Here is an 18,041-nt window from a genome sequence, read left to right on the forward strand (position 1 = left end):
ACAATAATGGAGAAGCCGAAGTTTTCACTAAAAAACTCAAAATATAAACAAGTAAATACACAAAAAATCGAAGGAATTCAAGATTCACTATATACATAAAAATAATTTGACATTTTTTATATAAAGCAATTTTTTGATGAAGGAGGTTAGTCTGAAGATCCCTTCTGATAACCCTTGCTACGTCCACGAGAACAAGCACAAGCATTCTCAAACAATGGAGATTGCAAATTAATCTTCCGGCAAGGAGCTAAATTAAATCAACTGATACTGTGGAATTATATTAATCCCAGAGCCATCACGAGGAAAATTTTAAATAATTAGGAACCTACATTCAATTATTATTGTTTTAGTAAGTTTCAAAAATCACCGTTGTTTAACGAGCAGCTTCTGACATGAAAGAACATTAAAAAAACCTATGCCTACCGTTAGGAAATGATGGATGGATATCACATAAGAATTATATTCCCGTTGTATAGCATGCACAGTGGAAAAGCGGTGCCAATTTCGGCGGAATTATTAAGAATTCAGGAAAACCCTACCTCTAATGGTCCAAGTCCATATATTCATTTGGCAACAACGACAATTGACTTATTACAAATGAATTTGATGGAAAATAAAGATACAATCATTACATTTACGTTTTGGACAAGGACACATAACATGGGAAGTTCCCGGAGAAAATTCTGCACAAAGCAACGACCTAATCATTATTCTTTTGGTCTCAATTTATGTAATTATTAGTTTATTCAATGCTAAGTCAACAAATTCAAATCCGTTAATACTTGTAATCCTAAAGAGCCTTAATTAATATTTGTGTGATTATAAATTATTATAAATTACTTTGTAAAGTAAAAAAAGTGACATTGTTTTCGAAATATATTACCCAAAAAAAGAAATGTGGCACATAAACTAAAAACATAATGAAAATTTTCGAATTATGAATTCAATTAAATCTAATGATGTTGGTACTTCTCAAGTCGTTCAATAAGTGCTCCCCTCTCCGTCTACATTTTATCATTTTGGTTTATCTCATCCTTCTTCGATATTTCTGTCATTCTTTGCGTGTTAAGATTATTAGCCTCAACTAGTTTATTATTGTTACTAAAACACATAAAATTACTTACGAAGAAGAAGAAACAAATTAATAACATTACATGTCGATTGTCTTCCTCACATCCTCAACACTCCACCCACCCCCACCTTTGCCCTTAGCCACTGCCCCACGCCAGTCCCTTGGCCGCCACTGAGCCCCCAACACTCTGCCCCCTCCCCCTCTCATTCCCCAACACCCCCTAACCCCACCCACCCCACCTAACCCATGTTCACTTTCATAGCATTTGCCTAAACTATTGCTCCTGGGATGATATTTTTTGTTTACTTACCAAATATCATATAAGTGACAAAATCATATATTTTTCAGGAATAACATTTTTCTTCATACCAAGCACATTCATAATCTGTAAATGCTTACTAATTATCAACAAATGAAGCAGAGCTGAGAAAAGTACTCTTTATTCCAATCCGAATATCGAAGGATTTAGACTGACAACAAATACTCATCTGCATGAATCACGATACTAAACAAGGAGATGAAAATTTACATCTCAATTGTTTCCATGCCCAAATGAAAAACTGTTCCAGTTCCACAAAGAGCTAGGGGTTTCTTGAACGTTTTGCATGTAGCCATGCATGTTTGGATTTTGACTTGTTGTTGGCAATAACTCCTGTGCATCAAAATCTATCAGTCCAGAATGCATGTTTGGATTTTGACTTGTTGTTGGTAATAACTCCAGTGCATCAAATTCTTTCAGTCCAGATTTAATTATGTAGTCCCATAAATGTAGTTGGGATTCCATATCATTGCCGCAAGATGGTCCATAAATTAATTCCTTCATCTTATCACACAGAGTTGTAGCTCTAAATTCCATTGTTGAACTTCTGTTTATATGCACCTAAATAGATCAAACATTAAATGTAAGTTTAAACGAATCTAGTTTGATTTGCAAGAAGTTGACACTTGACAACTTATGGTTTTCTAGTACAGCGGAAGTCATTTTTCGAAAAATCATTATTTAATTAGCACTTCCTCTATCCCAATTTATGTGAAGGGATTAGGAGTACCAAACATTGGTAGTGAGTCAAAATATTAAAAAAAAGCGTTTGAGAAAATAGTAGTAAAAGAAATCTCAAATTTGACTCCCCAAATGGTAACATCTTCATATAAAATGGAACGGCGGGAATATTAAAGATTAACATTAGTTTTAATAAACAAGATTGTGTCTGATGAGTTTTTTAGTCTAGATATGAGTTAATAGTGAAGGAATTTTACTTCCATCCAAAGGTTAAGGAAGTTGTTTTCTCCCTTTTAGTGGAAAGTATTATCGTGAATAATATTTCAGCCAACAAAACATCAAAAATGAGGGACTCATCTGTCTATAAATGTTTATTCAAAATTTTAAATAATTGTTTGTCTATCAAATTAGCTGATTATTTCAACTTCAAATTTGAAATATTGAAGCTTGAACAATGTGAAGTTTTAGAAGTTTTCACTCATAAAATTTCAACAAATTTCATGCACAAAGACAACTTTATATAACAGGGTTGTTGGCAAGAGCTATAGCAGCTTAACGTGCAGTTGATTATGAAACATATGCCCATTTTTAGCTTTACTACAAATACTTTTTTTTTTTTTCAAATATCCACAGTATCGATATGTCCAAGCTCCAACTTTAGAATGTTTCCCCAAAAAAAATATTTTCCATTATTACCAAACATACCCTTATAATACCATCATTACCTTAGTTTCATGAGAAATTTGCAGTGTAGAGTTTCCATTGAGTTGAAAGCTGGTATACACAACTTCAACACCTTCCTCATGGCATAATCGAATGATGTTATTAAAAGTGGCTAAACTATCAAGGCCAGTTATCAGAACCACGACCATGTTTGGGCCCATTTCATGGAATTCGATCTGAGGGGGTGACTTAGCTTTCTTTGTGCCCATTTTCAATTGTTCCAAGTGCTTCTTCTTCTTCTCCAATTTCTTACCTAAGCTAGCTATGTACTTCTCTGCTGCATGTACTTGATCAGGCACTGCCACTGGGTCCTGCAGCACTCAAATTGTAAATGATGCATATAGAAGAAATATACATGCATGTAGATCGTCGGATCCTGGATTTGATGTTTATGGGTTATGAATTCTAGTTCTTTTTGAGTTGCTAGCTAGGTCCTAAATAAATAAAAAGTTAAGACAAATACTGGATTTTTTAAGCTTTATGGGTTCAACTTTTAAGGTTGTTAGCATTAAACTCAGGGCGAATCCAAGTGGGTGGAAGTGGGTTCATCCGAACCCCTTCGACGAAAAATTACACTATATCTACAAGATTAATTATTGTTTATGTATATATAGTAGATGTTGAATCCCCTTGGCTTCTTCGCGTGCTTACTTTATTATACTTTGAACCCCCTTAGCGAAAATCCTGGCTTCGCCACTAATTGAACCCTTCATATTTTTGAAGTTATGGATTCATATCCATTATTTATTACAATTTTAGTAAATTTTTATATATAAATGTATACTCTGTTCTAAAAATACTGGATTCATATGAAGTTATGAACCCACCACCCATAAACTGCATCTGCTCTGGAGGCTAGCCTCTGCATGCATGCAAATGATGTTAACTAAGAGCCAAGTGATCATTATTCCTATGGGAAAACGAAAATAATTGGATGCATGCATGATCTCACTCATAAGAGTTAGGATGGTGATGGAACAATGATCTCATCTCGAGGCGGACTTGGATTTTTAGGTGGTCGAACCTATATTTTTTTTAATTATTAAACCTTTTACACTTTTAAAAGTTATGAATTCAGAATTTATTATTAACTTTAAATTTTAGTGATTTCACACACGCACGCACAGACACATTGTTTCTGTGAATAAAAAATGTTCAAGCTCAGCTGAAACCATACCTTCTTATATAACTAGATGTGCCACTAATTCAGAAAAAGTTAGGTGTCGAACGAAGCGAGAGAGAGATCGATCAATTTTCTGAAATTTTTAGTCTGTGGATGTAAACCTAGCGGTTATGAGCTTTAAAGCAGTAGTAGATATAGATTATTTTTAACGCTCAGGGATATTTTCAATCTATTTAACCCCTGCTTATTATTAACTCTTAGGGCTATTTTCAATCCATTTTAACCCATGCTTATTTTTAACGCTTAGGGCTATTTTCATCTCATTTTAACCTTACTTATTTTTAACGCTTAGGGCTATTTTGAACCAATACAAATTTTAACCCATAATACTTTTAACCTTATTTTTTCAACCATGACTAGCAATAGTCACTCTTTGAATGTTTCACAAACCTTTACTGGTGAAAGCTATCATATTTGGTCACGAAGATGAAGTTAAGCAATTTTAAAATGTGTAAGAATAATTCTCTTCCGCTTGAAAATAAAAGTTACACAATCACTTTCAATCGACGGAATATAAAAATTGTCACTGAGAAATACTAGAAGCATGTGATGAAAAAATGCAAGAAAATTGAATTCAAGAAGAAGGAAGAAAGGCTCATGTTATTGATGTTTGCAAGTTCAAAAATACTCAAAAAAGAAATCCACAAGCACAAATTGCTAGATTCGAAATTAAGGAGGAACAACTTTTCTAGATTGCTGCAACAGAAGCAAGGAGGAATATTGGATTTTGCATCTGTTACTACTACAATTTTCTAGAATAATTAGTTGTTTAGGTATAGAAGATGTCTAATACTTAATTTAGTATAATATTCAGTTTTTTATTTTTAGTAATAGTCTAATACTTTTGCTGTAGGAGAGAGTTTACTACTCTATTTATGTGTCTATATAAAGGCTTATGATATTAAAATTTATCTGAGACAGTTTCTATTTATGTGCCTATATAAAGGCTTATGATATTAAAATTTATATGAGACAGTTTTTATTCATATTTACCTTGTTGTTTGCATCTTTCTCCGTAAAAATCATAATAGCTTACCACTTACATGTTCAAGGTTTTACAGTATTTCGATATAGAACATGAATATATACGTACAAAACTACTAAATTTTTATAAATATAATATTTTGAACGCGTAATAATTTCAAAATCTCGATGAATTCAGCAGTAAGAAATTTGAAAAACAAACCTTAGACGTAGAGGCATGAGCAGGGATCATGGAATATAGCTGGTTAATGAGATACTTCATATAAATCCTTCTATGTTTCTCCACATACTTTCTCTCCAATTTTGGACCTGCCTTAGCTGATTTAGACCTCCGGCTACAATCCATTTTTTTCTGTTGAGTACTAGGTATTTTTAGAAGCTTTTTTCTAGGTGTTTCTTGTAAAATTTTGCCTATTCATTAGTACTACTTTAGTTCCAATAATGTTACTCCTTTTATAGATTCCACCAAACCGTTCTCTGCTGGAGGTCAACAAAAACATGATGCATTAAAACAATAAGCTAGTGACGTCACAAATTAGAATGTCATGTAGTTGTCATATTTCTTATTCTCCGCTTAATAAAATTAAAATTTGAAATTTGTGAGTTCCTAACAACGACTTCAAGATAACGCTATAAGATAATAAATTAGTTCACAAAAGGCTACCGAGTCCTATGTTATTATATACTCCATTAAAGTTACGAGCTGCTATCGCTCTATGACTACTCTGATTTGGAATACTAGTAACATTTGGCCTATGCTAAGCCCGAGCCCAAACCGACATTAAAAGTTAAATTGTTAATTATTTTTTGGTTCATTCTTTGTGGCATTAAGTTATCAAATACAAACTCCTAAAAATTAATCATACAAAAGTATTTGGGAGTTAAAAAGAATATTCTTCTTATTTTAGAGTTTTTTCATTTTATTTCGAACAAATGCAACTGTATGATATAATATTCTTCAATAATTCGACTTGAGCTTTACTATATGCAGGATTAATCATTTCTTCTGAACTAAATCAGTTTTGATTAATCAACTTGTCATAGAAAGATATTTTGATATTCAAGAATAATTGAAACGATACCGCACTAAGCAGGATTGTTTGACGAAGCTAATCATTTTTTTAACAAGGTTTCTTCTTTATTTTCCTTTATCGCTTTGGGTATTTTTATTTATATTGAAATTATCTCTCAAGTCTCAACTAATTCTAAAGCTCAGAATCAGGCAGTGTTCGGAGTCAGGATTTTCACTAAGGGGGGTTCAAAATATGAAAAAGTAAACACATGAAGAAACCAAAGGGGGTTCAACATCCACTATATATATATATATAAAAAAAATAATTTTAATCATAAATAAACAGTATAATTATCGACCGAAGAGGGTTCTGATGAATCCCCTTAGCCCTTCCTCCCCCCGCCCCTGGAACCAGGTATGTTTGTTCAACGGTTTTTAGTTTGAAATCAATAAACAACACAAAACTACATTCACAACTCTAATTTAACCTAAAGTCATACTAATGTAAGCTCATCATATAAGAACTCGACAGATTTATCATGTGTAATATATAAAGGAATTACTTAATAATTTTATAAGAGCAGTAATAAATACTCCCTCCATCCAATTTATGGGAATTTCGAGAGTCAATGAAGTTTTCTTTTATCAAAATTTATTGATACGCTTTTTAAATATTTTAAGTTGTTAATTATTGTGATTTATAGTACTCCTTGTTATGTAGTTTTCAAATATATGAATTTTCTTTAAAAAAAAAAAGAAGTTAAAGCTTCTATGTTCGGATGCACGATCAAAATTTAGAAGTTTGAATATCGAAATTTCAATTGTGTCACATAAATCGGGACAGAAAAAATAATAATTAAAGTACATAAAGTAAAAGATTTATAAAACTATAACTAATATTGATTCTAGGATAGATGTAAGCGCATATGATGACACATGTTCAAATGTACCTCTAATTGGAAAGGAAAATTTTGTTACAAAGTTTTTGCAATTTTACAAGAATAAGGGCAAATAATATAACGTAAGCTAATAAAGTTCAAGAAGAGATGACAAAAAGTCAAACAACTCACTAATTAGGAAGGTCCAAGTAAACAACTCACCAATTAGGAGAAATTTTTTACAATGGGTGAGGCATAGATATGACATGGTATGTGAGGGAATATTTTATTATAATTATATTGTGGGCCCCATCACTTTATGCTCTTCCTCCTCTTGCTTTCTCTTCCACGTTTTTTGTCATTTCTCTTTCCTCTTTTTTCTCATTTTCTTTTTTTTGCATCAATTTTAAAATCAATTCTATTATATGCAGATCAATTTTTTAAGATATTCTTCTGTTTTATTATTTACCTTTTAAATTTTTTCTTAAAAAATCAGTTAAACTCCGTACAAGTTTAAAAGAAAATAATTGGCACTTAAAAAAAAATTAATGTAAAAACTGATAGCCAAATATGAAGCTATATTCTGTACCCGAAAAATTTAAAGTTCTAAGTGTCATCAAAGTAGACCCTGAATTTAGTGGTGTGCAAAAATCGGTTTAACCGATAAACTGAACCGAAAAAAAAAGTTATTGGTTTAGCAATCTATTTGGTTAATGATTTTTTAAGTTCTAAGTTTTATGAACTTAAAATTTGAAATCGAGCGAACTTAGAACTTAAAAAATCATTAACCAAATAGATTTCTAAACCAATAACTTTTTTTTTGGTTCATTTATCGGTTAAACCGATTTTTGCACACCACTAAATTCAGGGTGTACTTTGATGACACTTAAAACTTTGAATTTCTCGGGTACAGAATGTAGCAACTTTGAACAATATATACCAAAAGAAAAAGGAAAAAAAGAATTCCAATAAATTTTCTAAGGTGATTTTACTTTTAAAAGCATCCTACATTCATTTTTGCTTATCAGTTTTTGCATTAATTTTTTTTTTGGAGTGCTAATTATTTTCTTTTAAACTTTTACGGAGTTTAACTGATTTTTTTAAAGAAAAAATGGAAAAGATAAATAATAAAATGGAAAAATATCTTAAAAAAATTTTGATCTGTGTATAATAGAATTGATTTTAAAATTGATGCAAAAAAAGAAAATGAGAAAAAAGAGGAAAGAGAAATGACAAAAAACGTGGAAGAAGAAAGGAAGAGGAGGAAGAGCATAAAGTGGTGGGGCCCACAATATAATTATAATAAAATACTCCCTCACATACCATGTCATATTTATACCTCACCCATTATAAAGTTTTTCGTCATATTTCTTATTCTCCTCTCAATAAAATTAAATTTTAAGTTATATATATAATGATAGACTCAGAATAGGATTCAAATTTTGAAATTTATGAATTTCTAACAGCGACTTTAAATTAATATAAGATAATAAATGGGTTCACAAAAGATTACCGAGTCCTATGATAATACATTAATGTTACCAGCAGCTATCACTCTATGACTACTCTGATTTGGAATATTTCCACACGATGGAGATGATACCCAATCACCTTGCTAGAAAAACATAACTACAGTATAGATCTACATATATTTGTAATTTTTATTAATCATGCATTTTTCTAGTTGGAGTGGAAAAAGATTTTCACCCTTTGCACTTAGGAGTTGACGTACTTATAAAAGTTGAAACACGCGTTTATTTAGTCTTTAGTCTTTTCTCTTTTTGCCTTTTTGTCTTTTTTTTTGTTGCCTTTTTGTCTTTTTTTTTTTTTTTTTTTTTTTTTTTTGAGGAAACAAGCAGTGGATATTGTTGAATTATATCACGCGCAGAGCCGAAAATCATATTGAACAGTATATATAGGAATCTAGCTATTTTAGATTATTATTGTTCAAATGAGTGCTGAAAATTACCTTTTTGTTTTACAAGTAGCTTTCAAAACTTTAAGGATATATCTCGTAAAATATATTTTTCTGAAACATAAGTAATTTTATTACTTATTAAATTTAGTTAAAAGAGTAATTAAATCTAATATATAAACAATAGATGAAACTACTAAAAAATCACTATTTTCCCACTGAATTTCCTACTGAAAAATGTTCAGTAGCTATTCCCACTGAATGTCGGCGGGAAAAACCTAAATAATAGTGTTTTCCCACGGAAAATTTAGAAAGTTTCCCAGCGTTTCAATGGGAACCCGTTTCCCACCATGCGCCAGTGAGACTGTTCGGCGGGAACGAGGTAGGAAAATCATGTTTTCTAGCACAAATTTCCCACTGAATGTAGGTGGGGAAAACCTCTATTTCTAGCAGTGTGATATAGTCCATCACTACTAAAAATCTCCATTTTCTCACTAATTTTCCACTGAGAAATATTCAGTGGCTATTTCCCAAGAATGTCGGTGGGAAAAATCTAAATAGTAGTGCTTTCATACGGAGAAATTATGAATTATTCCAGCGTTTCAATAGGAATCTGTTTCCCACCATGCGTTTTCCCATTGTCTTTGGTTCGGTGGGAATAAAGTGGGAAAATCATGTTTTATAGCACAAATTTTTCACTGAATGTCGATTAGAAAACCCTTTGTCTCTAGTAGTGCATGAAGCAATTTTCTAAATTCATCTAATTCCTATATCAAATTTACTTATATTTAAAACTCTACATTCATTTTACTCGTATAAGGCAAATTATAATAATAGACTGAAGATTCGTCGTGCAAAATTATACTTATGCACATAGTCAAAATGCCACCTCTCTCTTTCTCGGGGTCTTGTGGGGTGGGGCCTACTATTTACCTTTGAATTTTGATCAAGCAAATATAGAAAAATTTAAAAATATTTCCTGGTAAATATTAACATACCTAAAAGTCTTCTAACCTGTGTTTATCATTAAAAGATGTTTGATGGATATCACAAGCGTTATATAAATAAACTAGGGTTTCCTTGTAAAAACCTTCTAGCCTTTCAACTCAATTAAATATAGTAACCCTAGTGACTCTTGCTAAAATGTTTTCTTCCATCAATGAAACCGCTGAAATACTTTTACATGATTATACATAATATTATTAATTTAATAAACATCGATATAATTACATACATAATAACAGCATGTAAACAAAAAATATATTTAAAACAATACTTAATTCTAACAAACACACAATAGATTGAATTGATTACAATCAAATATAAGGCTCGTTCGTAGATCATCACAAAATCATTACTTTAATCCGATTCGAGAATCTCTTTCAATAATGCAAAACAAATATTAACATGTGGTGCATGAAGTAAAATTCTAAATCCATCTTACTCCTACGTCAAACTTTCTTATACATTGAATTGTAACAATAGATTGACGTGGCTTACATATAGTCAAAATGCCCCCTCGGAGTCTTGTAAGAGTGGGATCCAAAGTAGGAATTGAATTAGATTCTTTGTATAATATAGTAGCAAAAAAAACCGTGCCAATTTCGGCTGAGATAATTAGGATCATATAGCCGTACCCTAAGGGGCCCAGTCTTGAATTTATTGGCTAGGCAGCACCGACTTTGGACTAATTACAAATGGTAGTGATGGAAAGAGCTATACAAAGATTATATTTCGTTTCGGACAAGGAAACAAAACATGTCAAGTCCCTAACAAATTGCAGTCACCGCCCCGTCTATTTAACTATTACTAGTTTTAGCATACGCGCTCCGCATTTGACAACAAATTAAGCGACAAAGAAATTAAACTTAGCTAAAAAAATTGTCATTAATCCGTTGATAAATTGCTCGTAGCTAACAATTTTTTTTTGATAATTCATCGCTAATTCATCGATAAATATGATTAGTAATGAATTTATTGTTTATCTTTCCGTTACTAATACATATTTATTTAGTAATAAGATAAGGGAAAATACATAGATACCCCCGACGTATATTCAGATTAATTAAGACGTACCCAACCTTTGCGGGGGACCTATTACCCCCCTGGCCTTATTTATTTTTTTTGTACTTTTTAGGCTGACGTGGCACCAAAAAATTTAGTACAAAAAGAATATTAATAGCTTTCATTTGTTAGATAAGTGTAGAATGCGATCCAAATTAGGGATTAAACTCCTTTGGATAATATAGTGGCAAACAATGTAAAAACGGTTCCAATTTCGGCTTTCATATAATTAGGAATTGAATTAGATTCTTTGTATAATATAGTAGCAAAAAAAACCGTGCCAATTTCGGCTGAGATAATTAGGATCATATAGCCGTACCCTAAGGGGCCCAGTCTTGAATTTATTGGCCAGGCAACAACGACTATGGACTAATTACAAATGGTTGTGATGGAAAGAGCTATAGAAAGATTAAATTTCGTTTCAGACAAGGAAACAAAACATGTGAAGTTCTGGGAAATTGTAGTCCCCGCCCTGTCTATCTAACTATTATTAGGCCTCATTTGATTTCTTTTTAAGGTTAAAATGCTGAATGGGCACGCCTGGATATTAAGTTGTTTTTTAATATTGAATAATTAAACATCTTAAAACGCCTGAATGCACACATGGATATTAAATAGTTGTATAATATTGAATAATTAAAACTGTTTATTTTCTCAACATATGAATGTGTAAAACTTTTCTTTATTGAAAATTAACAAATATAAAATTTAATAAAACACAAAATTAATCTAACACTAATTTTTTTTAAAAAAATTATGTGGTGGTTGGTGATGGTGATAGCTAGCGGTGGTGTTATGGGTAGGAGTTAGTGGTGGCGGCTGATAGTTGTGGTTGATGATTTTGATAACTAATGGTGGTGGTCAGAGGCCAAGGCAGGATTTGAAGCTTGTGGGTTCGGAATTTCGTTTAAGTTCTTTGGGTTCAACGTAACAATTTATAAATATTCAATAAATTTTTCAAGACAAATGCAGGGTTTCAACCAAAGTTATTGGGTTTGGCCGAACCCGCAAATACTATGTTGGCTCCGCGCATGGTGGCGGTAAATAAAGACGACGGTTGACAATATATAATGGTGATTGTCCATAGTTGATGGTGGTTATTGTGGTAAATGGTGGCTAATGGTGGTGACCGCGGACTGGATTGATTGACAACAATGATGGTTATAGCTGAGGATGGTGGTTCTGGGTGGTGCGTGGTGGTGTTGATAATTGTGGCCGATGGCAGCGATAGTTGATATATGGTAGGCGATGGCGATAGTGGTGAATTGCCATCTTTGTATAAATCTTTAAATATACATCTTAATGATATTAAGACTTTGTTGCAGATTTTAATTATTCAGATTTATTCAGACCATTAAGTGGTTTTAACATAAAATATAAAATAAAAAAGAACGCACTTACTAGTTAAGATCTGAATAATTAAGATTCAAACAAACTTAATGACTGAGATCTGAATGATTAAGATTAAAACCTTCATTAAGTAAAAACAAATGAGGCCTTACCGTCTCTAATCACATCGGTACTAATTATTACTATCAGTCACCACCAATATTATTGCTAACCATTGTCATTATCGTCAACGATCACCATGATCGTCAATCACTACCACACCAATTACCTTCACCATTGCAACTATCACAACTGTCAACCACCACAACTATCACAAATATATCAGTCATTACTATATCAATCACCATAGTCGCCACTAGGCACTTACACCAACCATCTTCACGATCCATTACACCACCACTGATGCCAACTATCACCATTACTATTGGTATGAATCACCATCCTGATTCACCACTGTCAATAACAACATCTATCCAACAATATCAATTATCACCGTCATTGTCAACCATTATCACCACCACTCCTATTGTACAACCACGGCTCGTGGTCTCCTTATATAAATTTCTGACTGTTTCATTAAATTGAACCTACCAAATTTAAATCCTAAATTCCCCTCAAAATATTTTGAAGAGGTCGTTTGTTTTTTTCTAAAGATTAAGACATCTGAAATTGACCACACATCTGAATATTAAGACATTGTATTTAGATCTAACTAATGGATGATCAAGATTGTTTATTTTATCAATATTAGAATGAATGTAATTTATCTTTATAAATAAATAAATAAGATTATTTGAATATTATTATAGTTAGGTGGTGGTATTTAATGATAGAAGCCGGTGCACGTGGATATTTATCTTTTGAATTCAATTAAACCCATAGTTGACAAGCTATATTCTTCGCTGCCTACTACTTTATGTCATTTTATAACAAGAGATAAACATTCAAAGGATCATATAGCATCATTTATTGTAATCCAACCAGAGAAAACTGCTGCCAATTCACTTCACCAAACAAATATATAAAAATCTTCGCTTGATGTTCCAATTTCTTGGGACATATATAAACTAGTGATTTCGTACACGTGACATTTATTAAAAGAACTTCACAATTTTGCGGCAAGCAAAAGAAAAGGGTGATATTGGGCGAATGAAGGACCAAAAGTTAAAGAGGGTTGAAAGTCATAGCCAAAGATCGAGTGACCTAACTTGATAATAGTGGTGTCAAGGGACGAGTTGTGTTGAATTTGAGCGGGTGTTGTGTTAATAAATGGGCGGATCAATGACAGAGGTCGTAACATTAACTCATTATATTTTTAAAGTTATGAATTCATATCTACTACAATATTTGCTACAATTTTATGAATTTTTACACATAATTTATGCTTCGCGTTAAAAGTACAAGGTTGAAATGTATCCGGTACTGCAAGGGTGGATCCGCCCTGGTCAAGACCCACCCAAAATTAACTTGGGATGAAATGAATTGGGCCAAAATGGACTAACAAATGCGGCATAATCCAACCGGCCCAATTTTTACTAAGTTTTAAGCTCTTTGTTGATTTTTTATAATTTATTTAAGTACCTAATTAAACTTTTTTTTTCTTTATTATGGCTATATATAACATATAAAACAAAAAAGTGACCTTTTGAGAATATTTCAATAAGAATTCTCGTGAGGCAATTTGGGATACATTAAACCTAACTTTTAGATAGATTAAATTGAGCGGGTAAAATGAATTGAGTTAATAAATGCACGGATCATCACACATAGACGAATTAAGTGGATCATAGTTTCGTGTGCTAATTTGGACAGTAATAGTGGTTTGAGGCCAGAGCAAGACATATAGGAGCCTTATTCAATAGCTAAAGAAGTTCGATAAGACTACTTACTATTGCAATGAAGTGGAATTTACACGTGACATTATAGTTCGAATTATAATATTTTTGTAATGCCTTATCCTTTGTCTGTCTACCAAAAAATATAGGTCCTGTGGTTTGAGTACACGACGCCTTTCCTACTCAGGAACAAACAAACCAGTCAACCTAAGTCCATTTCCAATTAAAATTTGGATAATCAAGTTGCTGAAATTAACTTAGAATTGGATTATTCAAGCCAGCTTAAAACTCTGCCCAACATGATTAATTTGGTTATTCAATTTAGTTAGTCTTTATGGTTTGTATATTTTGCAAAGGATACTGCGATTCTCCTTAGTGAGTCTCCATATTTTTTTTCTTTTCCTCTTATTTTTCTCCTTAATTTCTCAATTATTGTTAAAATTTATCTTATTTTAGTTATGTCCTCTTTTTATATTTAGTAAGTTGACAATTTAAATATCCTACATGTCATGTTTATAATCACAAGATTCAACATATATTTTATTATATTATACACATTTTTAATTTAGAACCACAAGATATGAAAGTCTATCTTTATTTCTTAAACACCATGTCTAGTCAAACACAGACACTTAAATTGAGACAGAGGGAGTATATTCCAAATGAAGAAAATCAAAGGATAATTGAGACACTGCAGACCCGTGGGGACTTAAAAAGTAAATACACAAGAGGTAGAATTAATGTTCAACTTCGAAATGTACACATGTTAGTCCCTGCTTAGCAAGTACAATTTCAATTGCTTGTTGTACAACTTATTGTTGTTGTGTTCATCCACCTTGGGCGTTTATATATAATAGAAACATAAAAAAAATATAAGAAAAAATAGACATATATTTTTAGTAATGTGACCAAGTAATATGGGACGAAGGGAGCACTTCATTTATTAATTCTTAAAGACGTGAAAAGTCAAGTATGATAATGTGGCCAAGTAATACGGGACGAAGGGAGTACTTCATTTATTAATTCTTAAAGAACGTGAAAAGTCAAGTAATGTGTCCAAGTAATATGAGACGGAGGGAGTACTTCAATTATTAATTCTTAAAGAATGTGAAAAGTCAAAAGTGAACAAGTAAAACTGCATGGAGGAAATAAATATGTTTCAAAGAATTAAAACTGAAGTGCACACATATATACATGAGAAGAGAATAAATATTCAACAAGATCGTGAAAAGTCAAAAGTGAACAAGTAAAAGTGCACAGAGGAAATAAGCATGTGTCGGAGAATTAAAATTGAAGTGCATACGTGTATACATGAGAAGAGAATAAATATTCAGTATTATGACATATGTCTACGTGGGATTTATTAATTCTTAAAGAACGTGCAAAGTCAAAAGTGAACAAGTAAAAGTGTACAGAGGAAATAAACTTTAATTTTAATTCTCCGACACATATTTATTTCTCCTTACACTTTTACTTATTCACTTTTGAGTTTTCACGTTCTTGCTGAATATTTTTCTTTTCTAATATATATAAGTGTCCAAGGGGGACGAACACAGCAACAACAAATTGTACAAAAAGCTGTCTGAGTTGTACACGAAATTTGGATTTATTTCAATTGTACTTGGTTTCTTTCCTTTTTTTCCAGTTGTGGATCTACTTCATTTAACAAGTACTACTACTCCTTCCGCCCCAAAAAAATTGTCTTCCTTTCCTTTTTAGCATGTCTAAAAAAGATTGACACCTTTTTATAGTTAGAAACAATTTAACTTTATGAGATGATTTACATCCACACAAATTTCTAAGGCTTGCGTTGGACCACACATTTCAAAAGTCTTTATTTATTTCTTAAATTCTATGCCAAGTCAAACTAAGACAATCTTTTTGGGAAAGAGGGGATTCTTGGTTTGTCATCTATTCTTTGTATATGTGTATTCCACTTTTACGTTATCATATTTCTTTACTTTTACACTTCATTTTATTACTCTATTATAGAAAACACATGAAATTGTACTCTAAGCAGGGACTACAATGTGTACATTTTAGAAGTTTGACATTAATTCTACCTCCTGTGTGTTTACTTTTTAAGTTTCACGTGTCCGCAGTGTCTTAATTGTCCTTTCATTTCCTTCATTTGACATATAGTCCCTCTGTCTCAATTTAAGTGTCTAAGTTTGACTAGACACGGAGTTTAAAAAATAAAGATAGAATTTTGAATCTTGTGGTTCTAAATTTAAAATGTGTATAATATAATAAAATATCCTTTGAATCTTGTGATTATAAACTTGACATGTAAGATATTTGAATTATCAACTTACTAAATATAAAAAGAGGCGGACATAACCAAAATAAGATAAATTTTAACAACAATTGAGAAATTAAGAGAAAAAATAAGAGGAAAAGAAACAAAATATGGAGACTCACTAAGGAGAATCGCTGTATCCTTTGCAAAATATACAAATCATAAAGACTAACTAAAGTGAGTAATGCCTTTCTTCTTCACTATTTCGGTGGTCTCTCAGCCTTTACTCTACTTCTCCGGTCTTCACTCGCTCGATCTGATTTTTCTCTGGGCTGCTTGGTGGTTCATATAGTTGGTACTCTGAATTTGAGATTTTCTTTAATTTTTTTTGTTTAAATTAGAGTTTTGCATTTAATTTTGGTGAGTTTATTCTACAAATTAAGCTGTCTGAGTTGTACACTAAATTTGAACTTATTTCAATTGTACTTGGTTTCTTCCTTTATTTCTTAAACTCTAGGCCAAGTCAAATTAAGACAATCTTTTTGGGACGGAGCGGATACTTGGTTTGCCACCTATTCTCTATACACGTGTATTCCACTATTACGTTATCATATTTCTTTACTTCTACACTTCATTTTATTACTCTATTATAGAAAGCACATGAAATTGTACTCTAAGGAGGGACTAACATGTGTACATTTTATAAGTTTAACATTAATTCTACCTCTTATGTGTTTAATTTTTAAGTCCCCACGTATCCGCGGTGTCTCAATTGTCCTTTAATTTCCTTCATTCGGCATATAGTCCTTTTGTCTCAATTTAAGTGTCTAAGTTTGACTAAACACGGAGTTTAAGAAATAAAATTAGACTTTTGAATCTTGTGGTTGTAAATTAAAAATATGTATAATATAATAAAATATCCTTTGAATCTTGTGATTATAAAGTTGACATGTAGGATATTTAAATTTTCAACTTATTAAATATAGAAAGAGGCGGACATAACCAAAATAAGATATATTTTAACAACAATAGAGAAATTAAGGGGGAAAATAAGAGGAAAAGAAATAAAATATGGAGTGAGGGTACATCATCTTTTCAACTCTTTATACTAGAGTGCAATTGGTTTCGTATTAAATCCAACAAATATGCTTTGCAATGTGGAACAAAGTTCCTTTGAAGAATTAATCTTTTCAAATATTCCACTTGATAAGAATCGGATTACTTGAATAAAAACAAGAAAATGATGAGGAAGCGAAAATACAAAGATTAAAGACGAAATCTAAAGATATGCGAAATTCGAGAATAAAATTCCCAAATTTCAAGATGAAGTGATAAGAACCCTAATGGATCTTAGTATTCAAATTTAGCGGATTAAAACTAATTATGATATTAATAGAGTCTAGACCCCCATTTCGAAGAAATTAGAGACAAATATTATTATTATTATTATTATTATTATTATTATTATTATTATTATTATTATTATTATTATTATTAAGAGTTTCTCTTCTTTACACCTTTGTGTGTGGCTACTTTAGATTTATCTTGCAACCTTATAAGAACGATTCTTTTAAGAGGTAAGATTAATTCTCATTCTGTTCACACCACACATACCAAAAAAATCCAACAATAAGGAATTGTTAAGCAACACTGAACTTTAAGTACGCTTAAAGAACATGATTGGACGCTTGAGTTAGGGGTGTTAACGGTTCGGTTCGATCGGTTTTTTCGCAAAAAAAAAAAAAAAGAGAAATATAAACCATACCAATTTTTCGGTTACTCTACT

The 18,041-nt window shown here is 31.7% G+C and overlaps 1 protein-coding gene across 1 annotated transcript; it reads right to left on the reverse strand.

Moving 5' to 3' along the window:
• Nucleotides 1-1,578: 1,578 nt before the first annotated feature.
• LOC132054792 (uncharacterized) lies at nt 1,579-5,364 on the reverse strand. The gene is made up of 3 exons (XM_059446764.1): nt 5,165-5,364; nt 2,798-3,106; nt 1,579-1,952 (listed from the first exon to the last, which is right to left on the reverse strand). Exons 1-3 carry the CDS (start codon nt 5,306-5,308, stop codon nt 1,605-1,607), a joined length of 801 nt encoding a protein of 266 aa, XP_059302747.1. The 5' UTR covers nt 5,309-5,364; the 3' UTR covers nt 1,579-1,604.
• Between the last annotated feature and the right edge of the window lie 12,677 nt (nt 5,365-18,041).

The sequence above is a fragment of the Lycium ferocissimum genome, chromosome 4 (assembly GCF_029784015.1).
Source record: "Lycium ferocissimum isolate CSIRO_LF1 chromosome 4, AGI_CSIRO_Lferr_CH_V1, whole genome shotgun sequence".
Classification (NCBI taxonomy): domain Eukaryota; kingdom Viridiplantae; phylum Streptophyta; class Magnoliopsida; order Solanales; family Solanaceae; genus Lycium; species Lycium ferocissimum.